Source organism: Leuciscus leuciscus (genome assembly GCF_965113295.1).
Source record: "Leuciscus leuciscus genome assembly, chromosome: 4".
Taxonomy (NCBI): Eukaryota; Metazoa; Chordata; class Actinopteri; order Cypriniformes; family Leuciscidae; genus Leuciscus; species Leuciscus leuciscus.
The window spans coordinates 6,110,867-6,137,400 of NC_138728.1; the positions used below are offsets into that span (position 1 = coordinate 6,110,867).

The window sequence follows — 26,534 nt, forward strand, 5'->3', positions numbered from 1 at the left end:
GTGGACTTAGCCAAAATTTTGAATGTTTACAACTCTCATGCCCCTCCCCCACTACCAACGAACACCCGCCCATCGTCAGTGCGTGTGTACCTGATTTTCTGTGAATGCGTCCGTCTCTTCAGCATCGATCAACACCATGGACTCGGAGGTAGGCTGCCCTGGCTAATCTATCCATAGATAGCAATAACCGAGGAATTGGAAGCTTGTTATTAGATTTTCTCTCTGCCATCACGCTTCGTACAATCTTCAGGCGAACTTCAGGCGTGTCGTGTGCATGTGATATTGTAACGTGCGCGTCTGCGCGAGGGAGAGGGGATCTGTGGCGTGTGCACGACCTGTGATTGACAGTCAGATCTCACACCCCCCTGCGCTGATTGGACCTGATGAAGCGGGAGCGCTGGATTTTTGCAAAACAAATAACACGCTCCAGGTGGAGTTAGAAGCTCGGGTTTTTTTCTAAAACCACCTTATTTATGTTGTTCTGTCAGATTATAGTGTCAATTTCACTGAATTTGATCAAAAAAATGTTGCCGACGGCAGCTTTAATTATTATTGCAGAGATGGGGTTTGGGGCTGGGAGTCTGAGGGAAGAACAGGAGACAATGGTAAGGAGAATGCAGAAGACAAAAGGTAGATAAAATAAAAAATGAATCCCCAGAAACAGTCCCACAGACTATTAGGTGAGTTTGAAAATGTCTCTAAATGGATTATTTAGGGGAATAACACAAGTAAGGACTGAGGAAGAGGACGCATGTTATATATATCATGTAGCTTCAGTACATCAGTTTATCCACTTGGCGGTGGTAATGAGGGAGTGAGAAAAACAGGCCTTTCTTAGCACCCAACGTACTCTGCATTTGATTATTCATTATGAAAACTGTAATTTGTATATGTTTTAACATTATGCAGTGTCTCCTCACTGTGTTTAAACTGGTCTTTAAGATTACTTGCAACACTCCGGAAGGTAAATATTTACTCTGAGATTGAAACAATGCACAATCTAAATGAGTGTGAGCGGGTTATCTTTAAAGTCACCGTGTCAAATGCCTCCTGGAAAGTTTAACATTCCATTGTAAAGAGCCACTGGATGTCACGTGCTAATCTTTCAGCGCACTTGTATGCAAAGTCAGGTGACATAAAAATTAGAAAATATGCAGGCCCACTTTATTCAAATTCCAGCTCATGTACCAGGAAATATTCCAGATCATAACTGAAGAATTTTCTTTTCAGCTATTTATATTGTATGCAAAAAAAAGGCTCGTTTTAACTGAGCTCTACATGTTATTAAGATTTTTTCTTTCAGTGGGTAATCTTAATAATACTTGTAGGCATTGTATAACTTGGTCATAAGACAAATGACCATGGGAATCTTACCTGACTCAGTAAAGCTCAGTACAAGTGGCCACATTCCTCTTCAGAACACTCGAGGTATCAGAGCGAGGTGATGACAGATCGTCTGATAGAAATCTGTGGTTTTGTTCCATATGCTAAAGCAAGTCCTGTTTGATGGTATCGAGCGGATAGAACAGAATGTACAGAGTTCAGGGGATGGGAGGATCATGTTATCTTTATATACTGTATAGGAAAACAAACTCACTGAACGCTATCTCGCTAATTAACTAAAGGGAAATGGCCTGAATTTGGTCGTTAAGTCTTCATCACACTGTTAACAATACTTCTCAGGAGAGTTTAGTCTCTACTGAAGCTTTTAAAGTTTTTTTTTTTTTTTTCATATGGTGTACACTGGGGTCAGTGAGATGTTTTGCTTTAAAATAAATTACTTTTTTAATGTACTTTTTTATATTTGAAGAGTTCAGATGCAAAAGCCTCTAAGTGCCATCTGAAAATTTCTTCTATAATGATCATTTTTATCAAGCTTGTATATTTAAGTTCAGTAATTTCACTCAAATTACAGTACTTTTCATTTACCTTTTAAGTTAAATTACTGAACTTAAATAAACGAGCTTGATAAAAATGATCATTCTAGAAGAAAATTTCAGATGGCACGTAGAGGCTTTTGCATCTGAACTCTTCATATAAAGATATCTGCTGTTCCTTTGAACATTCATCAAAGAATCCTAATAAAATCTATCATGATTTCCACAAAAATATTAAGCAGCATCTGTTTTCAACATTGATAATAATGTTTTTGAACCCCAAATCAGCATTAGAATGATTTCTGAAGGAACATGTGACACTAAATACTGGAGTAATGATGCTGAAAATTCAGCTTGGATCACAGGAATAAATTAAATTTTAATTCAAATATATTCAAATATAAAACTTTAAATGTTTAATAATATTGCTGTATTTTTGAACAAATAAATGCAGCCTTGGTGAGCACAAGAGACTTCTTTCAGACTGTATAATGTATAGCACATTAGCTCACACACAGTGCACTGGCCACTTGGACCAGAAGTTAATTTTAATTCAGTCTATTTTAGGCCTCAGAGTGGTCATCTGCTCTGGCTCAGTGTTTGAGGTTACATGCAGGGATGTGTTGGGCACTAGCGGAGCACAAAGGACCACAAAGGCCACGTGTCCTCCACTATTGCAGCTGCAATGGCACTCAGCCCATGCACTATGTCAGTGACTGTAGCTGCTAATGTCTCATTGTGTATTTTAGTAGAGTAACGAGTGAGTGACCAGCACGAACTGTCACTGTGGGAACGGTCGAAGAGAGCAAACAGTCTGCTGTTTAGTTCTTCACAGTTGAAGCTCTGGACGAAGTGAACCTTCATTTCGGAGGGCAAAAACATCTCGGCATCAATCTATCACCTTCTCACGAGTCATTCTCTCTCCCCGGCTCCTCCTCGCTCTTGGCTTTTTATTAGTGAGGCCCAGAACCCTTAGCAAACATGGCATGTTTAACATACCTGCATCGGGGCACTGCAGTTGAAAGGACCTTCTGTCAACCAACCCGCACCCTTAATGGAGGCTGCGCTTCAGCTCTTTACCTTTTTAGAAAAATCTGCTTCGTTTGATGCCTTTAGCTGATCATCTCTGTGTCTGTAATTACAGCTATTATTATTCTCCCTTGTGACTTCACTAGTCAAATCACTATTGTGACTGCATAATGGGACGTTATGTGCCTCGCTCGGATAATTGCTAACAAGAAAACAAGCAGGTCACTGTCGTCTTGGATGAAAATATCTATTTCATGGTTTAATACCGGACACGCTTTATCCAAATGCTCGCTGTTATCTAATATGTGGGAGCATCCCAAGGCCACATTGTAAGAAGAAAGTGTCTCGTAACAGTTGCCGCTGAATAATGTGTGTCACACTGCTGTGGCTTGATGGTTTGTGTATGATGGCTTGAAATGTAATATGCGTAATATTGTGTTAGTTTTAATTACATAATATGTGGCTACACCTAAAAGTCTGCTGCATTATGAAACCGGTGCTCATAATAGATTCGGAAAAGCCACGAGTATAGCAATGACCGAATCATAAATGAATCATTAAAGATATAAATATTATTCATTGAATCGCAAAAACATTCTTAATGATTCATTTAGAAATTAGACTGGTCCAATAAATGTTCAACTGGTCTAATGTCCAATTCATGAACAAAATCATTCTTTTGAATATGATCTTTTCAATACAATTAGAAATTTTGTCAAGATGGATCCAACTCACTTACTCAGTGATTCTGGTTTCAAATACTTTGACTTAACCATAACATAACCATATAGCAATCAAATCACAATTGTTTTTGTAATATTTTTTAATACCTTTATGGCGTTTTGTGACTTTTTTAAGACTTTCATTGTGATTGCATGAAACAAAAGTTATACAGGTTTGGATTGACATGAGAGTAAGTAAATGATGACAGAACTTTGGTTTTTGGTTGAACTATCCCTTTAAATGGGAAATGTGTAATTTCTGTACAACTAATTGTAAAAAACAACAACAGCTGTTTCCAACATATTTCCTGAAAACTGTAATTTCATTGTCCAGCCAAACAGGTAGTCTTCTACTCCAAACCCATGCCATTGGATGAGCCAGAAGTTGACACACAAACAAATAGAGCGATATTGAAATAGCCATGTTTACACTTTTGAGGAAAATCAAACTACAGTATAAATGACTTCTTTAAAGTAGTCTCTGCATGTTAAACTGGAGAAAGTATATTTTACCTCTCATATTTTAAGACTCATCAGTGAAGTTTATCAGTGTCCCCAATTCATTTTTTGTGTGTTCTTTATATTAAAACACTAGCCACATATTGGCCACACATTTATAAAAATATCAAAATGTTGCAGTTTGTGTGAATGAGCTCTGAATGTAGTCTTTGACTGGATTGGGGGGATTTGAGTCTAATAATACTGACTGGGCAAACCAAAAAATCTCGTCTTTCTCCACTCCGCAGACTGTGATTACACTGGATATATTTGACTGGTTTACTGTTTACAAAGGAGTGCTCAGTTTTGTTGTAAACCCAGTCCAGTGGGTTGGAGTGGCGCTGGACTTAAAAAAAAAGAGAAAGAAGTGAATAACACACTTGTTTGTCTGGACGGCTGTCCTTGTGCCATGAATTTCTTCAAAAGCTTTTGCCAACTTTCCCACTTTCCCTTTCTAAGGAACTCCGAGCGTATCTCGACTACGATTCAGCCGTACAGGGCACATCGACGACAGTCGTCCGGGACTCGCCATGTCAGCAGCAAGAGGACGTACAGATCGACCACAGGTATGATGAGACGTCTAGCCATTGGTATTTCTTTGGGGGCTGCGACATGACATTCCTTATTTTCTTTCTCCTGATCTCTGTCCTTCTCTGTCCTCACGTCGGGGTGCAGAATGTTCTGTGTATTTAGAGGAAGGGGATCATGTAGTTCTCTCTCATCTGAAGCATCACTCAAAGAATCCATCAAATATCAATTAGTGATGGACTGCAAAGACAGACTGAACATTTAATGTACCCGAAGATCAACAAAACATGCACTTACCAAACTATTACTGGGGTCAGGAGGATTGTCACAAACCTATGACAACCAAGGCTTCCCAGGGAGAGAATTACAACATTTGGTTGGATGGAAAATGTAAAAAAAGAAAAAAAAGTGTGTTGAAGTGCAATTCTGGGGGGAAAAAAAAGCTTACAAAAGGTCATTTTCTTGCATCATTATATTTTTAGATGGCTCATGATCTCAGACGACAGAAATAGGCAATTCTGAATCTTTTTTTACAATTTCTTGGAACTTTGTCCACCATAACTTTCATTTTGGAATAAAATACAGTTTGAAGTTCAGTTACTCGTTTGTTTTTTCTTAAAGGGATAGTTCACCAAAAATGAATATTCTGTCATCATTTACTCTCTCTCATGTCATTCCAAACCTGTATTACTAAATTTCTTTCATGTAAGACAAAAGAAGATTTTTTTTTTGGTTATACTCAAGTATTATCAAATCCTTCATAAGGAATTACTAATTATTTGAAATAGTATTCTAAAGTGAAAAGCATGATAACTATTGTATCACTCATTTATTTCTGTGTAAGTATGGTACAGTTTTCTAAAGTGTTGCCACAATTTCAAATAATGTAATTTATGTCTGTGATCAAAGCTGAATATTCAGCATCATTACTCCAGTCTTCAGTGTCACATGATCCTTCGGAAATCATTCTAATATGCTGATTTGCTGCTCATGAAACATTTCTCATTATTATCAGTGTTGAAAACAAGTTGTGCTGCTTAATATTTTTGTGGAAACTGATACAGTGTTTTTAAGGATTCTTTGACGAGTAAAAAGTTAAAAAGAACAGCATTTATTTGAAATATAAATCTTTTGTAACATGTCTTCACTGTTACTTTTGATCAATTTAATGCGTCCTTACTGAATAAAAGTATATTTAGCATTTTTTTTCAGAATTTTCTTGTTATGGTGAACTTTCCCTTTAAGGTTTTATTCAATGACCTTTTCAGACATGTTTCTATTATTAGTGGCATATATTAAATTCCACTTCCTAGGGACAAATTCCTGCAGGATTTGTTTGTCATAGGACTATCCTTGCCTCACATCCATCTGCCAAGCATGTCCCAGTAAATGTCCAAATGTCATATCTGCTGACTTGTTAATTTTATAACAACATTATATTATTATATTTAATAACACTTGCCCATGGCCTGAGCAGCGAAGACAAATTAGTTATGAAACACAGGTCTCAGTCCGGTCACTTACAGCAGAACGACACAGAGAAGCGTGGATCGGCGGGTCTCCAAACTAATCCACGGTCATGACAGTGAGCTTGGGATCCCATTTCCTCTGGATTACACGGCGCTTGCAGGCAGGGTACTATATGATATTACAGAACACGTTGATCCCTGTGAAAAAGATTGCCAGATAATGCGCCGATTATAACAACGACCATGGGGGTTCATCGGATGTAAAATCCGAGTCATCTGAACTTGGATATGTGCATTACAGGTATACGATAACATATATTATTACAGTGGTTCTCAACTCCAGTCCTCAGGACCCACTGCTCTGCACATTTTGTATGTCTCTCTTATCTGACACACTCAGTTCAGTTCATGGAGTCTCTCCTAATGAGCTAATGATCTGGTTCAGGTGTGTTAAATAAGGGAGACATACAAAATGTGCAGAGCAGTGGGTCCCGAGGACTGGAGTTGAGAACCACTGTATTATTAGATAGGGATCTTTTGACATTTAAATGATTTGTGCACGTCTAAGCTGTATTTCTTTGGCAGTGCAATTTACATCTAATTCTCTCCAGTGTTTCCTTGTATTCTCTAATGAAACGTTTGGAGTGTTTTTGTGAAGTACAGGATGATGACTGGCATTTCTGGGAATTGGCTATACTACTCTTTGACCTGATGGCACATTGGTGCCACTTCGCCCGGGCTCTATAGTGGGCAGTAGCACCTGATCTGGCATCTCTCACACTAGTGTGACACGTTTGAAAGCAACACAGCCACGTGTTGAATGCATTCCCTTCAACTTCGTGTCATTTTCCCCTGCTTTTTCACTTGCTTCATGACTGGGAGTTGACCACGTGTTGAAGTCATATTGAATTTCCGTGGAAATCCAAGCAACGCATAGATCTGTCTGGATCATGTCCCATGATGCAGTGCTGCTGTTGCAGTAACAATAAATACTCGAATGCACCGTGGAATTCTGGGAGAAATAAGTGTTTCCAGATGTGGGATGAAAAACAGATTTGCACACTTATGTTGTCATCTATGAAGGGGTCCTGTAAAGCAGTCACGTGATGAGATACAGTGCATTTTGCAGCACCATGTTTTTACTAGCTATAATAAAACAAACATGCAATTTTTAATGCAATGTAATTTGATGATTTTGAAACTTCAAACGAAGGCAGATAAGAGTGATGCAGTCATGAGGTTTACACTGAAGGCCATTGAAGGTTATGTAAGTGCATTAAACAGGGTTATTGGTAATTAGGTTTGTTTGCTATTATAATAAAAACACACTGGTTAATGTTTAGCTCTCCTCCTCTGATCACAGTCATCTGTCTGCTAGATGTTTGGTCACCACAGTGATAGTTGGACACAGATATCTATATAGTTCATGTGTAGATGAACACAGATGCATACCCACTGACTTGATGAAGACATCTTCTCAAAGTCACAATCAGAAATAGGAGGAGAAATTACTGATTTTATAAGCTTTTACAAGCTTTACTAAAAAGGCTATTCTTTATCGCATTTAGCTTTAAATAATAATTTACTGTATATTATGACAAGCAAAATGGGTCTTCTATTAAAGTAAGAAATATTTTTTGAATCTGACTCCCAGTCATAAAATGGACTGGAAAAGCTGAAGACTGAAAAAGTGTTAAGTTAATTCTGTCTGGACATTGTCAAACTCATTTTTATATAGAACACTTACTCACTTACTCATAGACCACGTTCACACAGCAACAAAATACGGTTGTCAATCCTGTATTTGAGTCCATAATTCGGTTACATTCACACACAGTTCAGTTATTTACAGGAGTGACAACCGCATTCTATTGAATGTTAGAATAGATATCTATTCAGTTATAACTCAACTCACACCCGTACATTTTTATGACTCACAACTGCTTTCTTGGAAAACCCTTGTGGGTTTTCATGTGTGGTTTTGGTAACTTACATCTATGGAGATATGAGCTGTGTGTCATCTGAATGTTTTAATTTCCCCAAAAACTGACAGTGTGAATTAAGCCATAAAAAATCTATAAAAAAGCCATAAAGGTTTATCTAGCTTAAAGTCGTCATGAAACAGAAGTTGCAATAGTCTCTTCTTCTCTATGTATTGTGATATACACTCACCTAAAGGATTATTAGGAACACCATACTAATACTGTGTTTGACCCCCTTTCGCCTTGAGAAATTGCCTTAATTCTACGTGGCATTGATTCAACAAGGTGCTGAAAGCATTCTTTAGAAATGTTGGCCCATATTGATAGGATAGCATCTTGCAGTTGATGGAGATTTGTGGGATGCACATCCAGGGCACGAAGCTCCCGTTCCACCACATCCCAAAGATGCTCTATTGGGTTGAGATCTGGTGACTGTGGGGGCCATTTTAGTACAGTGAACTCATTGTCATGTTCAAGAAACCAATTTGAAATGATTCGAGCTTTGTGACATGGTGCATTATCCTGCTGGAAGTAGCCATCAGAGGATGGGTACATGGTGGTCATAAAGGGATGGACATGGTCAGAAACAATGCTCAGGTAGGCCGTGGCATTTAAACTATGCCCAATTGGCACTAAGGGGCCTAAAGTGTGCCAAGAAAACATCCCCCACACCATTACACCACCACCACCAGCCTGCACAGTGGTAACAAGGCATGATGGATCCATGTTCTCATTCTGTTTACGCCAAATTCTGACTCTACCATCTGAATGTCTCAACAGAAATCGAGACTCATCAGACCAGGCAACATTTTTCCAGTCTTCAACTGTCCAATTTTGGTGTGCTTGTGCAAATTGTAGCCTCTTTTTCCTATTTGTAGTGGAGATGAGTGGTACCCGGTGGGGTCTTCTGCTGTTGTAGCCCATCCGCCTCAAGGTTGTGCGTGTTGTGGCTTCACAAATGCTTTGCTGCATACCTCGGTTGTAACGAGTGGTTATTTCAGTCAAAGTTGCTCTTCTATCAGCTTGAATCAGTCGGCCCATTGTCCTCTGACCTCTATCATCAACAAGCCATTTTCGCCCACAGGACTGCCGCATACTGGATGTTTTTCCCTTTTCACACCATTCTTTGTAAACCCTAGAAATGGTTGTGCGTGAAAATCCCAGTAACTGAGCAGATTGTGAAATACTCAGACCGGCCCGTCTGGCACCAACAACCATGCCACGCTCAAAATTGCTTAAATCACCTTTCTTTCCCATTCTGACATTCAGTTTGGAGTTCAGTAGATTGTCTTGACCAGGTAGGGCGGGACTTGATTTTGTCCATCGGGAATTGATTGGATAGTAGTGGTTTGCTATTGGTCGATCTCATGTGATTGACAGGTTGCTCCGCCCTCTCGTCAGCATTTTTCATCTCTAAAACAAATCACACAGTTCTGGGAATTTTTGGTGTATGTCACTTAGGACGCACATGTGCAATATATACAGGGACACTGTGAACCAATAGGTCACGACGTGCTTTGGATTCAAGCCTAATGGGTTCCTCAAAGGTCAAAGCTATCAGAATGAGATATGCGAAGTGCATATTCCCTCACCTGTGGGAAGGGGTAATGGGGCCGCTTTCACAGGGGCCTCTTGGTGAGAGATCTCACAGAGGACATGTTGCACCAGCCTGTGAACACATCCGTGACCACCCCACAGACACGATAAGCTCTTTGATAGAATGGTTAAAAAGTAACAACTGAAAGAAAATTGAATCTGGCACAGTTCTGCTGTTGCCGTGTCTCTCGAGAATGTTTGTTTAAAGATATCGACTGACACTACAACCATATTTGAGTGAATAACGCCCTAACCTGAGGTTGCGGTTGTGTCACATCTGTGATGAAACACCTTGATCTTCTTGATTTATTTTCCTAGTGACAACATGATTATTGCTTTGTGGGTTTGACATGATACACAATTCTGCAGATGTTTGCGTTATAAGCACTCTTAAGCAGTGAAGAATTATATATATTAAAGCAATATTTCAAATGCTGTTCTTTTGAGCGTTCTGATCAAAAATCTGAACTTTGTGTAAAATTTTTATTTTTTTAAACATATCACAGTTTTCACAAATATTAAGCAGCAACTGTTTTCAACATTGATAATAATAAGAAATGTTTCTTGAGGACTAAATCAGCATAATAGGCCCTGTTTACACTTGGCACTAAGAAGCGTTTTCATCAATCCGATTACCAGAGGCCGACGCTAAATACAGGTAATGAGGTCAAAAATATTTTGAGCTTGTCCACTTTCGACCACTTCCAGAGGTATTTGAAAACACAAACGCCGGATTGCTTTCGTAGTGTAAACACTCATGTGGTCGAATGCATTGGAACAGTCACTAAAGACCGTCTACTCTCCGCCTACTGACCTAATGTGTAAACATTATGGGAAGCGCAGGATTTAAACTTTGACGATTGAAGGCCTAAGTTTGGTTTGAAGATGAAAAAAGTAGGAAAACGTTAGAGAAACATATAATGTGATGAACTACACCTGTGTGAACTTCTCAAACGCCAATTGAAATAAAGTTCAGACAATTGTAAGCGTAGCTTAAGTGTCCAAATAGTTTTATGGCTACTGTAGATCTCAAGACATAAACAGTCACACTTTGGTCTGGTTGTTTTCATATAACAGGCATGTGTAGCTCTTCTTTATCAGGCTTCACTGGTATAGGACACACACATGGCTCTGCTGGGTGAGTGTTTGAACATGGCTCGTCACTGACAGCATGATTGATCGTTCATGGGTCAGCTGTCAGTTTAAGTTACTTTATCCAGTCACATCTGTCTGCGTTTCTTCCTCGACAGCACTTCTCAGAGAGAAGGAGGGAAGGAAACACAGCGTTCTTTAGTGGTCCAAACCAGTGGGTGCTCCGCATTGAAAGGCAGGAAAGCCCTGGAGGAAAGTCTCATGCTGAGATGTCACATGTGGAAGCAAAACATGTGGGGTTGTCTGGGGTCATGCCTTCTGCTTCCAAATTAAATTCTTTGGGAACCATATGCCCCCCCCCCCCCCCCCCCACACACACACACACCCCACACACACACACACACACACACACCCGACATTAAGACTTTTTTCCAAAGACTAAGCAGAATCATCATGTTACATTCTAGTCAAGTCAAGTCACCTTCATAGCGCTATATTCAATGCTTCACAAATATGAGAAAAATGTGTAATTAATAGTAATTTCTTGCTAGAAATTACATCAAAAGTGGAAAACGTTGCTCAAAAACGTACATTTACACACAAACTGACCACCAACCACAACTTTCAGACGCCATCTTTCTTTTTTAGCTTAACTTTTATGGAATGGAACGCAAAGGATTGTGGGATATCAAAGGGGCAGCGGAGGATACATATGCTGCCTTCAAAAATCGATCAGATGAAGGTATTTCAGGAGACAGGAAGTGAAGTTAACATCGGATTCGGACGCAGCCGCAATCTTCAAAAAGAATGCAATCCCAGAATGCATTGCAACAGACTCAGTGAAAATATAGGCTACTCATTTACTTAAATATGTGCTGCGTCCCAATTATACTATGCCCTAAAAGTAAGTATGTTTTTGTGAAGAAAAAGTACATACTTTTGAGTGTGTAGCACCGCTCTGTCGTGCAGTTTAAACTGCCCTGTCAGTCATCTTGTCGCAGTTAAAATCCTCCACATTCAGTTTCAAAAATATATATGTATTTAAAAAAACATACTTCCACATTATATAAAAAGCATATGTGTGAGATTATATAACTATTTCCTGTTATATAACCTTTCTCTCGGCCGATGTGTTTTTACTATGCTATAGGCTATGCATTAACCTGTGTCCTTTAGCCACAAAGAGTAACTCATACTATGAGAGGCATGTCTGTTAAACATGGTGTTGGGCTGTTCCAGACTTTAATATGGGTGTGGATTTAATACCTTAGTCCCATACGACACTGTCCATGATCCAGGAGCTAAAGAGTCCAGCTGCTTTAATGGCATACTGATTGAAAACATGTTTGAAGGCACAGTGAGTCGATTGTGGGTTTTTAAACCAGTGAAAAAAGGTGTCAAATATTTTTTATTGGAGATGTGTTGTGGTCAACAGGCGGTGCTTGGATAGAATTTAGACCCTAGACCACAAAGCAATGCTTTGTAAACCAATTCAAGAGCGTTTTCATGCTGGGGGCCAAAGAAATGTCATGACCTTGGGTTTCCATGCACTTCATCCAACTGAAATTAATTTTCCAGATGAATACACAAACAAACGTGAATTTCAGAAGCTTGTTTAATAAGAGTGTCCCATTTGAGGCTGTTTAGCATAGTATAGTCAGCATACATGTGTTTGTGACTGTTTGGCATCCGTCCATCCTGATGTCAGGAGAGACGCTTGATGTATTCTGAGATTATTTATGTTGCCTGTTTGACTCGTACAGATGCCTTCCTGTCCCTGGGAACACACACTGCTCTCTGATTGATGTGAAACCCGCAAATGCACAAAAACATTTCTATTTTTCTATGTTTCGTTTGAACAGGTTTTTTTTTTGCCACTTAGTTCTTCTGTTTTTGACTCAGAAGGAATCGCTGCATTGTTGTATTTTAATAAACAGAATGGAATTCCCATGGCAGCTAAGAATCACAATCGTTGACATTTTAACATTAAAATATTATGTATTTAAAATAAATATGGAAAAAATCACAATATTTAAAAAAAACAATAAATATTAATATTTTGTGTGCAATTATTTCCCATTTATTCCACATGTTGTTAAGTCTTCAAATTTAATAGTTTTTAGAGAATCATATATAAACACACACGCACACATGCACGCACACACACACACACACACACACACACACACACACACACACACACACACACACACACACACACACACACACACACACACACACACACACACACACACACATATATATTTGTGTATAAAATGAATATGCCAAATTACAGTTTAACAATAAAAAAAATAACAATACTTATTATTTTCTTTTTCTTTTTTTAAAAAACATTTTAAATTTTTTGACCACTAAATAGGATTTAAAAAAAATAACATCTGAAGAAACATCTGGAACTAAAATGACACTTTATTTAAACAATTATAAAAAGGGCAACATCAGAGCAGTAATATTTTGCTCCGCTTGGTAGTTCTTTTCTCCCTCTGTTTTTTTTATAGCTTTTTGTTCCCCTGCAGGACAGAGTTGGTAATGCATGAGACCATGAACACCCCAGTAGAAGTATCTTAGACACTACATGGCCTTCAGAGCTGGATGAGTCATCATCACAGCCCCATAAATCTGAAGTCAGCGCGCCCGAGAGATTGTTCTCAGCACAGACACAGGCAGATAATAAAGCCTAATGTGTTTTTCAGGCACTCCAGCAGTCATTTGACAAACTGGACGTTCCACTATAATATGACACCAGTGCTTTGAGATGCTTCCACACACACACAGACACACACACACACACACACACACACACACACACACACACACACACACACACACACACACACACACACACACACACACACACACACACACACACACACACACACGCACGCACACACACATGCACACACACAGAGGGTCATGAAAGGCCTGTCTCCCTCTAGCTGTTTGTCAGCTCATTGACCAGCAGAGCAGGAATTTGCACTCACATTTCTAGCTGTTTCAACTGTATTATTCAGTATGAAAGACATTCCAGCCCATGTGACTACAGCAGCCATGACTAAAGCAGTCAGCCGTTTCGGGGCTTTCCAGAGCTGCTGCTGCCCAATCCAGGCCATTTTGCCTTTTTGATGCCATGCCATACCAACACTATCCCAACCACACCCCAGACACACATATTCACACATACTCTAACTTTAGAGTGTGTTAACCTAAAGAGACAATTAAAGAGCACTGGTATAATGATATAGCATAGTGTATAAATCTGAGTAACTTCGAGGTCAGTCTGACAGGGCAAAATGCCTGCAGTATAATCATCTATCATTTTGAATGTGCTAAAAAAAAAAAAAAATTATCTGGTGCCCTCTTTTATGATTACAGGCCAGTGATGATAATGAGAGAATCGTGGACATTTTTAACAAGTGGGGAAAATGGGCTGTTCCCACTGCAAATGTGCACTTTTATCTTATAGCTTGTTGCTAGGATGGGAATACAAATATATGCCACTGGATACAGTTAAAACCAACATAAGATTTGGCATGGTAATAGTTTATCAGAAAAAAAATAAAATGTAAAAAAATAAATAAAAATAAAATAAAAAAGCTGAATATTTAATGATATATTTAAATATATTTAATTAAGTAAAAATAAAATCTTAGTTATAGTACATTATATTACGCTTACCGAAAAAAAAAGAGAAAAATTCTAATTTCTCTTTTACATCCCATGCCATGTTTGTTACAATGTGAAAAAAGATCGGTTGATTTAACTTAAAAAAGCGAGGAAATTAAAATGATTAAGTAAATAGCTTGTGAACAGGACACCTAACTTAATTTTTTCAATTACGCATGATTTATATACTTAATAATTTCCAAAAACAGATTTTCTCACTTTTTTCACTTGTGTCAACTGATCTATAGTGTAAAAGAATAAAAAATAATATAATTTTTTTTATTAACGGTAAACCTTAACTTTTTAAATGAAATAAATGTTTACATTTAATAATAAAAAATAATAAAAATTAAACCTTCTAATATCTCTTTCACTTTCTAAGCTAATATCCAAGCTAATATGTGTTTAGAAAACAGTAATGTGAAATAAAACAAAAATAAATTGCATAATAGGAATTGGATGATAGGATAAAATATATTTAATGATATATTTAATTAAATGAAATGGCATTTTACATTTATTTTTGAAATTTTATTTAATTTTACTTTGAAAATGTTTTAAATAAATTAAACCTTTTTTTTTTTTTTCGCTCTCCATGCCACACAGCCAAACTTTGTGAAACGCTTATGTCACTTCGTAACACAGATTTGGTCTGGTCAAGTCCAGTTTTCTGAGGTCATCATGTTTTCATAGGGAGGGATAACACAGGGAGCTCAGGGGAGATATAGAAAAAGCGAGGGAGGAATGGAGAGAGAAAAGCTGGGTGATAAGATGGTGCTGGAAAACTGAACTGACAAACACAGACCTCCGCCCTGAGCTCAGGAACCTGCTCCACACATTCTCTACTCTTCCATTTACATTTCCATCTCTCCTTTTCTCTCTTTATTATTGTTTCCAGGACAGATAGGGACAGAGAGAGCCCTGAGCCGAGTGCTGCAGATAAACTGGTTATCAAAGGACAGAGGAGGACAGTGTGTGTGTGTGTGTGTGTGTGTGTGTGTGTGTGTGTGTGTGTGTGTGTGTGTGTGTGTGTGTGTGTGTGTGTGTGTGTGTGTGTGTGTGTGTGTGTGTGCGGCTATTGTGCATTCTGCATGTCATTTCTAAAGCAATTTTTAGAGACTGTGTGTGAGTGTGTGTGTGTGTGTGTGTGTGTGTGTGTGTGTGTGTGTGTGTGTGTGTGTGTGTGTGTGTGTGTGTGTGTGTGTGTGTGTGTGTGTGTGTGTGTGTGTGTGTGTGCGCGTGTGTGTGTGTGTGTGTGTGTGTGTGTGTGTGTGTGTGTGTGTGTGTCATTGCTGGACTCGTCTTGGGTTAATGTGAATATCATGACCCATTTTATAGAAGTGACACCCCAGTTGTCCAGCTCTGTGTCGCTGTATCCCAAAAAAAAACAGCACAACACACTCACACACAGTTGTAAATGAGGACAAACTTGTATTGTTTTTAAATAAACAATACACTTTTATATAAAGCTTCTATAATCATAATGACAAATTGTAAAAAGTAATTTTTTTGTGTTATAAAAAATGTATATATGTATATTGCCTATATATATATATATATATAAAAAAGTGTTTATGTTTGAGTTTTCCAATTGAGGACGTCCCCAAAGGGACGTTTGGTCAGATTTAGCTTTTGGGGACAATTTTGTCTCCTAGCTATAGTTTAGTACACACACATTCCCAATCCGCTCATGTCATGTAGTTCACTTCAATGACAACCCACTAAGGCACCGTATCTGATCATTTACTCGTCCTTGTGTCACTACAGGAAATATAAAGGATGTTTGGTGGGTACAAAGAGAAGGTAGGAATTTTATCCTGAAGCTTAAAGAGTAAAGTAAACATTTCCTGTTCTGTAACTCCTTTTTGACACAGTGGTTTGACAAGCAGACCAGGGTCAGGGATGATATTAGCATGAATTCTTTAAGAGAAGTGTCTCCCTTGGGCTCTATTATGACTTTGCACAGTATTATACTCTGCCAAACAGGGTGTGTGTGTGTGTGTGTGTGTGTGTGTGTGTGTGTGTGTGTGTGTGTGTGTGTGTGTGTGTGTGTGTGTGTGTGTGTGTGTGTGTGTGTGTGTGTGTGTGTGTGTGTGTGTGTGTGTGTGTGTGTGTGTGTGTGTGTGTGTGTGTGTGTTTTATGACACCCAGAAGATGATTGTAATGCTCAGAGGTTGGCTTTTCCATCTCATTGAGGTCTCATTTATACCTTTGCTTCAAATGTATCTTCTAAAAGCAAAATAAAATAGACACAATTGAAACAAATGTTGATATGTTACAGTACGCGTATTACAAGACCAGTGAATGATTTCTGAGAAACACTGTTGATATCTGATATCAACCCAAACAAACACACCGATCCCTTCATTGCTCCGCCCCCAAAATGCATGAACATGCAATACACAGTGGATGTCTCTTTATCATAGCTGAAGTGAAGCAAAACAATGCTTCACGAAAAATAATGCGAAGATGACGAACGAACGACAATGAAGAGTACACAAGAGTAGCCTTCAGTTTATACAAGCGAGAGTTGGTTGTTAGTCTCCAGCAGCTCCAGACACACAATGACGCTCAAAGCTGGCCTGTTACTAACTAACATTAGCCTGGAAATCCAGACCTAAATCTGAAAGATTAATGGTCTGGCATCGACTAATGAAAATCGGCCAGCTCGAGGGGCGGCACCAAGCATGCATTTGAAAATCTCACTGCACGCAATTGGATAACACTACGACCAATCACAACAAGCCCCATATGCTTAGCTACCAGCGGAGCTAACTGGTAGATTAGACTCTTGCCGTATCCGGTCGGCAAAACAGCAAAAGCGCCCTTCTTGCAAAGGAACGATTTGAGCGCCGTCTTCTGTTCCACTTTTAGATAAAAAGCCAAGTCTAACTCGTTCATTGTAGCGGCTAAAGCCGTTTCAAACAACTGGTGTTCATCCATAGCCATCTTGCAATGTTTACTAATGACTTCGACGTCACAGCGCTGTCGTCTTCTGTTCAGCTCGCCTCTGGCCCGCCTATATCAGATAACCCGATGTGATTGGTGTAGCTCGGATACAAGGGCATATTTAATGAGCATCATTACTCGACGCCAGAGTAACTCGCTGAGCAAATTCAGCTTGTGCTCTCGCGAGAACTCTGGATTTCCAGGATAAGCTAACATTACAACAGCATATCTTGGTTCTGTGAAACCTGGCATTTGGAGCAGAAACAACACAACCTCTGCGTTCCGGTTTCAGGTTTCTCCAGCACCGGAAAGCTTTACTGGGCCCTAAAGCTCTTGCCTGCTCATACCAGTTTCTAGTGATATTCCTCTGATCTTTTCTCTTTAATGTCTCTCAGCCATTTCTCTTTCTACAGTCTTTCTTCAAATCTCTCTCTCTCTCTCTCTCTCCTCCCCCATCATGAGTGTATACACCCCTACTGCTGATTGACTATAAGTGTGTTGTGTTGACATATTGAAGACTCATCCTGCACTCACTCATTTTGTCCAATCAAATGCTTTCTAGAATGAGAATTTCACTCCCCCTTGTACCAACTACATCTGACCATATAAAGTAGCAAATCATTTTCTGTAATGTAAATACAAAGCTGTTAGCATGTCCTTCCCACTCAAACTTCCCGTTTTAATAGAGGAAAGTTATTTTCTCCTATGGGTTCAGTAATTATATAATGTTATTTTATTTTTTCATGACGGCAAGAAGAAGGGCATCACCGAAGGTTATGAGTGAAAACACAATCACAGTTTAACAGAAAACACATTTCCAACCTTTTAGACCGCCCACAGAAGTGAATTCTGGGAAGTGAAAATGGTCTAGTCAGTAGAAGTCAGACAGAAAGAGTGAGGGGTGTTGTGGGGCGATACACCTTATGTTTGCTTTCATATGTGTGTGATTGTATAGAAAGAAGGAAAATAAACTGGGTTTAACTGTGGTGTCTGCATGTACGGACTGCTTTATATTTGGTGAGCTACGACCTCAAAAGAAGAACCAACACTTTTTTTCTATTCACTATTTCTGCTTCTAAATTGTCTTTTTTCTCAGCCTCTATTTAGCCACATCCGCATGACAAATTCAAATTAAGTCAACCACAGTTAATATACAAACCCCTTCCTCTACCCGTGTGAAAACAACACACGTTCCCAACCTCCCATATGAACACAATAGCAGCAGAAGTGACACACTGGAGAGTCACAGTGGCAGGAAGTCAGTGCAGGTGATAGTGTGTTTATGAGCAAGTTACTCAGCGACTTTTTAATAGTTTATTACAGATGCACAGAGTCGTTTTAGAGACCTATATTCTGAAAGGAATGAATCTTAATTGTTTTAAGTACTTTAATACATTTACAGCCACATCATCCATCTATCTATCTATCTATCTATCTATCTATCTATCTATCTATCTATCCATCCATCCATCCATCCATCCATCCATCCATCCATCCATCCATCCATCCATCCATCCATCCATCCATCCATCCATTCATCCATCCATCCATCCATCCATCCATCCATCCATCCATCCATCCATCCATCCATCCATCCACATCACCATATCATCATCATTGTGATTATGTGAATGTGAATGAGGTCATGCGGTTCATCAGGTGTGACAGCTGCCGCGGGCTCAGTGGGCGGGAAGGGGCGTGTCCCATCGCACCCTCTCTGCCTCCACTTTCCCTGTGTTTAATATGAAGTGAAGATGTTCCAGTGTTTATAGCAACTGTCATTATAAACATAGCGTGACCCTCTACCAATCTAAACAGCCCACAATACGCCCCGCGGATAACTTCACTTAGACTTAGAAAGAAATCTGTTATTTCACAAATGCAGACATGCTGTCAGTGATAAAAGGCCCGGTTTTATTGGTTTATACAGACTAAAACCGTCCATGTGAAGTTTGTTAAACACACTCTCAAAAGCACTCAGTGAGGGAATAAGCAACAGTTTGACATCAGATTTATACTTTAGTATACTTAAGTGATAAAGTATAAAGTGCAAAGCCTTCAGTGCCCTTTTGTTTTGTAAAAAAATAAAACTACTGCATAACAAAGACGTTACGTTACAGTACAATGAAGGCTACTACATAATAATAAAAACAAGAAGTTAATAAATGAAACTTCCATTTTAGATACAATATTGAGAGTTTGTCAGTTCCAAATGAAGACGAAGCAGGATGAACCGTTAAGCATCTTCAAACAAACATAAGCCCCTTTCACACTGATATTGCGGAAAATACACGGATAATGTGTTCGGGATAACTCCTCTTCGTCATTTCTACATGAAGATGAGTCCATACTCCTCAGTAGTGCTACTGGGTTTGCTGTAGCATAGGTTGTAGAAAGGCCCATGTGACGGCACATGCGTCATTACGGTCCTGGCTTTTGTTCACACAGGGCGCGTTCTGGGACTGATCCCGGCAATGTTACTATGTCCCCATCCCGGCATCAATCCCGGGACGTGTTTGCGTTCACACAGAAGGCACTCTAGCAATTTTACGGCAATTTCCTGGGATCAACGCACTGTGTGAAAGGGGCTATAGTGGTGTTTTGTTTCTTAATGAATCTGGACGAATTGGTTGAGTGAATAATACAACGACTCACTTATAAAAGAGGTGCATTTGTCATCTCAGCTGTCTCATTTCAGAAAAGCAACCGTTATAAAAATGTACTATGAGGTGTTTATTACGGCAATTTCTTTCTGACTTTGGAATGCAATGGTTGCTTTTCTGAAATGAGAGCCTCGATGATGTATGCGGCTGACAAATGCGACCAGCGGAGGGTGAAGAATTCGAAATGAGACAGAAAGAACAGTCGCGTGTTTCGTTCGTGAATTATTCAATGCGTTTAAACAAACGATAGGATAGCTGCAGGTCGTAATGGGCTTGCCAAAAGGTAGGGGCGTGCTGAATGGTGCACAATGCTACAACAGAAACTAACCCCTACCCCACACCATAACAGTCAGCTTTCGCAACCAATTTTAAAGATCTTTCGGCAGGCCTATTACTCTGACCTGCAGATACACACACTTGAACGCATCAGGTGGTGATTCAAGAACTAAAAGCAAATGATTCACTCATAAAGACACTCATAAAGTCACCTGTCGCCACCTACTGGTAACCATTTAACCTGTAGAAAACAATGCTTTAAAAATCTGTTAAATCTTCATTTCCCATTTTGAGTCTTACATTTTTTTTTAAATAAAATTATTTATCATATTAGGCAAAACAAACTTGAATAGGGCAGAATAAATGTGAAATATTGACTCTCTCCGTTTTTTATTATACATCTTTAAATGTTTGTAATGCTTCAAGTGAATGTAATGTTGTAATACTCCATGTGTTCTTTATCCCCTACAGTTACTGGGTAACTTCCCAGAATTCCCTTTAATTCCCAGAATACTCTGGGCCCCAACCGACCTGTCAACACATTCCTAAAGCTCCATTCACTCTCTAATTGGCTAGAATGCCATTTCATCCTGGCCCTGATTGGCTCACTTCAGAAAGTTCTGAGGCAACATAACTTTACCAGCTCTGTTTACATGGATCCCAGGTTGCCATGATGACATTGATCGTTAATGTTGCAATATAGTGGGAGCTTTGACAGTTCTGACATATTTTTATGTAACTGCACTTGTTGATTGATTGTGACATTTCTTCACACTCTGATATTTTTATCTCTGATTCAGGGCAGATAAATTAAAGGTCAAAGGTCATGCTATACAGGCCAGAATGTCCATCAGGAAGGAAGTCTGTATTTTATAAATGCTTGAAGGGCAAAACATAATGTCAGGTCTTTACATTTTAGACTGTTGCCACAGGTTAGTGAGTACAGTAGCTTTCATATCACCCCTTGTATCCCAAACGTAAAAACCGGTTTTAAATCCATCGTCACGTAATCCTGGCATGTCAGAGCACAAATCGGCAGAAAATTCTTGTAGTCATAAAATCTCAACAATATTATCATCGTAATATGAATCCAGTGGAGAAAGAGAGACCTTTGTTTTTCAGCACTCCCCATACCGCAATAAAGAAGGAAAGGGCTTTTATGACAATCTTTCATAACTACTCCTGCCTTTGGGGACAGCATCGTTCCAATGCTTCCTTTGTTTTGAAGGTTTTAATTGACTAGGGTTACGCCATTGAAAGTAAACAGAATTTATTCTCAGTTCATGCCGCTGCTGGTTTAAAAATGTGAGTGGCTCATACAGTATCTTGAAAATGAATGAATGAAAGAAAGGAAACATAGAGCAAAATAGATCTGACCCAGCGGCCTGGCGATGTGACCGTTTCCTGACTTCAAAATAATACTTCATTCACAGACTAAACAAATTTCCCACTACAAAAATGTACTGGGTCATTGCTGGTGTTTTTATTCAGTTACAGTATTTTCCCATTTTAATATGCTATATGAAGAATTCAGAAACCCTTGTTGTTAACGACACATGGGTGGCCATTAAGTAAACTGCAGCCAACAACTTATTGCTGTTGATCGTGCATATATTTCAACACATGAGGTAATTAAAATTACACTTTTAGGATAGTTTGATTATAAAGTATATTTGAAATCATTTTATCATACTTTCATCATTTTTTTGTCCTATGTTTCTAATTTATTTGTATATTTTATTGTTTTACAACAATTCTATGATAATCTAATCAAACAGACAAACAATTTCAATATTTATTGCTTCAATTATTATTATTATTTTAAATGATCATTTCCTCTACTGCACAGATTTATTTAATAAAGATTTAAAATAAAGAATACGTTAACCGTGATGGAGATGACAGAATATATGACAGAATAAAATGAATATTATAAAATAAATAGTTTTAGAGAGTCCACTGTAAAAAATTATTCCGTAAAAAAACGGATAATATACTAATAAATCTATTTATGTGTGTTTTTCTCTTTTCTGTGGCGAACAAGCTGTTTTCAAACCAGCATAGAGGGTTTGAATGTTTACAAGGACCCTCCTTCTTATCTGCATGTGTTGTGAGACGTGGTTGCCAAGAAGAAGAAGACGGAGCAAAAAACGTTATTTGTTTGAGTGAACCCTCCTCGCCCTTTCCCATTTGCTATTGGCCGTGAGAGCAGCCAATGAGTGGGTGGGGAGGTGGACTTCCTGTGGGCCAACTACTCGGGCCCCACATGTAAAATATTCCTGACCTCTCCCATGGTGTTTATTTTAAAAAGAAAAAAGGAAAAACGTTCCCCATCATTAAGGAAAACACTGAGCCTGTGCATGTGGTATTTGGACGCTTGCCTGGTCTTCGTTTTACTGTGCCGTGATTGGTGGAGAGGATTCCGGTTTTTTTCCCTTACAAAACAAGCTCTTCATATGTCACATGTATGAAGCATGCATGTTCGTTCTGATGTAGATAAGACATCTGCCCAAGGTCATGTTGATGTAGTTGCAATCTCTTTCAGTCCACATGTCTCTAACAGGTCCTGTAGACAGTGATAAGGGCATGTTAGGAGAGACAAGATTAAAAAGAGCAATCATGAAACACAGGAAGCGAAGCGCAAATGTTAAATTGATTTTGAGATTTGATAGAAAGGATTGAAGGGCGTAAGAGAGATTAGAAATACAATATGAGCAATTTTAATTTTAAAGAGATTTTTAATAATAGTTTAGTGGGTTGATAAAAAAATCTACATGTATCATCAGTGTTTATTTGGCAGTAAAGTAGGCTACATATTAGTCTTATTTTGGTAATGTACAAATTTTAAAAGACATGGTTAAAAAAATTTTTTTCTAATGTTATTTTTTGCTTAATTTATTATTATTATTAAATAATAAAATATATCATAAAAAAAATATATGATTTAAATATCTAGCGCCCCCAAGTTGTGTCTACAAAAAGAACATTGAAGATTGAAAGATTTATAGTAAAATGCTGCCATCTATTGGTAGCTGTCAGTGGTCAAATTCATGACTCATTAAAAGTCAGTGCATTCATTTATCGTGAAAAACCTTAAGAATATTCACCGTTTTTTTTGTTTTTTTTGTGCATTTCATTAAACAGTCCATAAATTATGTTAGCCATCACCACAAACATCCATGTAGAGACATAATGTGCTCAGGAGTTTTGACATTTAAATGGGTTCATTCAGCCTTCTTCCATTTGCACTAAGAACTTCTCTCACTTTGAAGGATCTTATCTCACAGATAAAACCACTGCTGGAAACCACTGATATTTCTTCTAAGATGAGGTTTGGTCTCTTGTTTTCCTCAACTGAAAAAAAAATATATAAAAATGCTAGCACATTGTTAGGTAGGCTAAATTAATTAATATGCAGTAGCCTATGCATGAGTCTGAAAATGCTTTACTTTACTTCACCACCTGTGCCAACTTGCCAACACTGCAAAGCACAGAAGCTGCACATATGTAGGCTATAATGTCTTTATTGCCCATGTGAGACCAGCTTGTAACGAAACTTGAAAAACGAGACCTTCCCCAACTTGCTAGGTTGTCTATGAAAGCCTGTAGACTGATTTTTATGTTAAAGCGACACCAAAGATTCTTTTGTACCTTAAAATAATGTTTCCAAAATCGTTTCAGTTGTTCATCAACTCGTGACAGGGTGAACAGCACTTCTGCATTTGCTTTGCGAACCTCTATCGACTATAACCGCACTATACAAGTTTGCCAGATCGGGCAGCGGATCTGTAGTTCGAATGAGACATAAGAAACTACAAATTTGACTTGCTTTATGGCAAGCGTTAGCTACTATAGCCGATAGGTGGAGCCTATATAAAAATAGCCGTTTCTGATGTCACAATACATCATACTTTCAAAAAATCATGCAACATACTCTACCTTGTCTGTGGACATCGTTATGTCCAAAGCCGGTGCTGGATAAACAAATATGCGTGCGACGGTAAATTATTTACAACAGCGGTAACTTTTGTGAAGGATGCATGCACATTTTTGGGACTTGAAGGAGGTGGACCCCATAACTTGACATTATAACCACTGAAAGATCTAAGACATTTTCTAAAATAACTGAAAATGTGTTCGTCTGAAAAATGATTGACATATGCATCTCGAACGGCTTGAGGGTGAGTAAATCATGGGTTTAATATCATTTTTGGCCGAACTATCCCTTTAAGTACTCGGGACGTTTTTGCCTGGAAAATCAAAAGAATGTGACATTACGCGCGCTCCCGAGAGATGACACATGAACCGAATGCTTATAAATACAATACAACGTTCACCTAACGTCGTTCAGGATAATGCAGAAAGAGCCAGTATGTAGCCTACTGTAAATGAATCATGTAATTGTGTCATGCAACGAAAAAGGATTAATTCAAACTACAGTCTCACATAGCTATATCTACAGTCTTAAATATATTCTACTTCATAATCAAACTATCATAACAGAGTGTAATTTTAATTACCTCATCTGTCTACATGATGCCAGTGAATTGCAGATCTGGTGCAAACATATCCACATCGCTATGATCAGATGCTTTCTTAACTGCTGTTTTTTCACCGTTCTCATCTTTGTTGTAGCTATGTTTATTTTGTTATTGAGAGGAAAGCGCACCGCACATATTTAGGCTATATTATACAGATATTACTCATCTAAACATCGCTCTCAGTAGCGTGGATGGAGTGTGGATGTTCGTTAACTTTAAAAACAGTATATTCAAAGGTATTTTCAACTTCTTCCTACTTCTAAACAATAAACGAAATATCTTCTCCATGATATAGCCTATCAGGTCACTGAATCACGTCCTTGGCCCTGTCCCAAATGGCACCCTAAGCACTCTTGGTCTTCCAACGAGTCCACACTTTCGTGACGTAGCGCCGCTTTGACTGTCGGGAAGAAGTCTGCATCAGTGTGGGCTTGGAAAAAGTGCGCATCGAGGGCACATATCGACCACAAAGGCTCGCGAGCACCCTTCTGAGGCCTAAAATGACAAATGGGACACCTTACGGTCTCACGGACTTAACGGACACGCGCACTCGGCATCCATTGTAAGTCCACAAGACCGAAAGTGCATATGAAGTGTGCCATTTGGGACAGGGCCCTTGTACGTCAGGTCTGGTTGCTGGCTGCAGTTCACTTAACGGCCACCGGTGTTAAGTGGTGCTAATAACACCAGTTTCTGAATCCTACATAGCCCCTTTTAATTGAATTCAATATTTAATTGAATGTAATATTTTAAGTTGAATTGATTTCCCTCTGTCAGCCCGCAGAACCTCTCAACTTGAACCACTATGCCACTAAGAAGAGTATAGCAGAGAGCATGCTGGATGTGGCGCTGCTGATGGCAAACGCCTCTCAGCTGAAAGCCGTCCTGGAGCAGGGCCCTGAGTTCAAGTACTTCCTCACTGTCATCATCCTCATCGCTGCGTCACTCTTCTTCCAAGTGCTCGCAGGCGCTCTCTTCGTCAACATGGGTAAGTGTCAAATTCATCTTGCACAAAATCTGTCAGGGATTTTAAAGGGTTAATCAAAATGGATTTAGTAATTCCTATACAATCTTTCTTTTTCAGCACGCAAAAACCTCAATGATGTGGCCAATCAGAGGAAGCTGGACATTATGAATAATGTGGCCACAGGGCTGGTGTTTCTCACCGTCATCATCAACATCTTCATCACTGCTTTTGGGGTGCAGAAGACAGGTCTCTATCCTAAACAGTAAACTGTCTGTAAGATCCTAGGGGATTCGGTCTGGACATGTGAAAAAATATATCAAAGTTGAATATGCATACAGTATAAGCAAACTGAGTTTTAATCAAGCTTGTGACTGTTTCTTTCATGTTTTTAATGGTTATGATGAAAGTCACATCCATTCATGAAAGACTTCCTCCTGGCTTTGATATTTGATATTTATAAGACACGATTATTTAAAAGTCTTTTTTATTTATTTCTTGAGAGGGCATTATATTAAACAGTCTATAAACATTCATTTATCATAGACTGTCCAGTGATTTTATATTACCTAGAAGCAAAACGTATATAACATGAATACATAATCTAATAAGTGCTCTATTCATCCTGTCAATTGTAAAACTAATAAATGTTTATCATGAATTA

At 38.7% G+C, this 26,534-nt stretch overlaps 1 protein-coding gene across 1 annotated transcript; it reads left to right on the forward strand.

Annotated features, from left to right (window-relative positions):
* The first annotated feature begins 4,356 nt into the window (after positions 1-4,356).
* ninj2 (ninjurin 2) lies at positions 4,357-26,534 on the forward strand. Its single transcript, XM_082168598.1, has 3 exons — positions 4,357-4,692; positions 25,684-25,894; positions 25,991-26,534. The coding sequence occupies exons 1-3, from the start codon at positions 4,657-4,659 to the stop codon at positions 26,137-26,139; spliced, it is 396 nt and encodes a 131-aa protein (XP_082024724.1). The 5' UTR covers positions 4,357-4,656; the 3' UTR covers positions 26,140-26,534.

What these genes read in the sequence shown, in the direction of transcription:
- ninj2 (XM_082168598.1), top strand. Translation starts at nt 4,657, where the DNA reads ATGTCAGCAGCAAGAGGACGTACAGATCGACCACAG. An exon ending in GACGTACAGATCGACCACAG is followed by an intron (nt 4,693 to 25,683) that starts GTATGATGAGAC and finishes TCCCTCTGTCAG; the next exon opens with CCCGCAGAACCTCTCAACTT. An exon ending in CGCTCTCTTCGTCAACATGG is followed by an intron (nt 25,895 to 25,990) that starts GTAAGTGTCAAA and finishes TTTCTTTTTCAG; the next exon opens with CACGCAAAAACCTCAATGAT.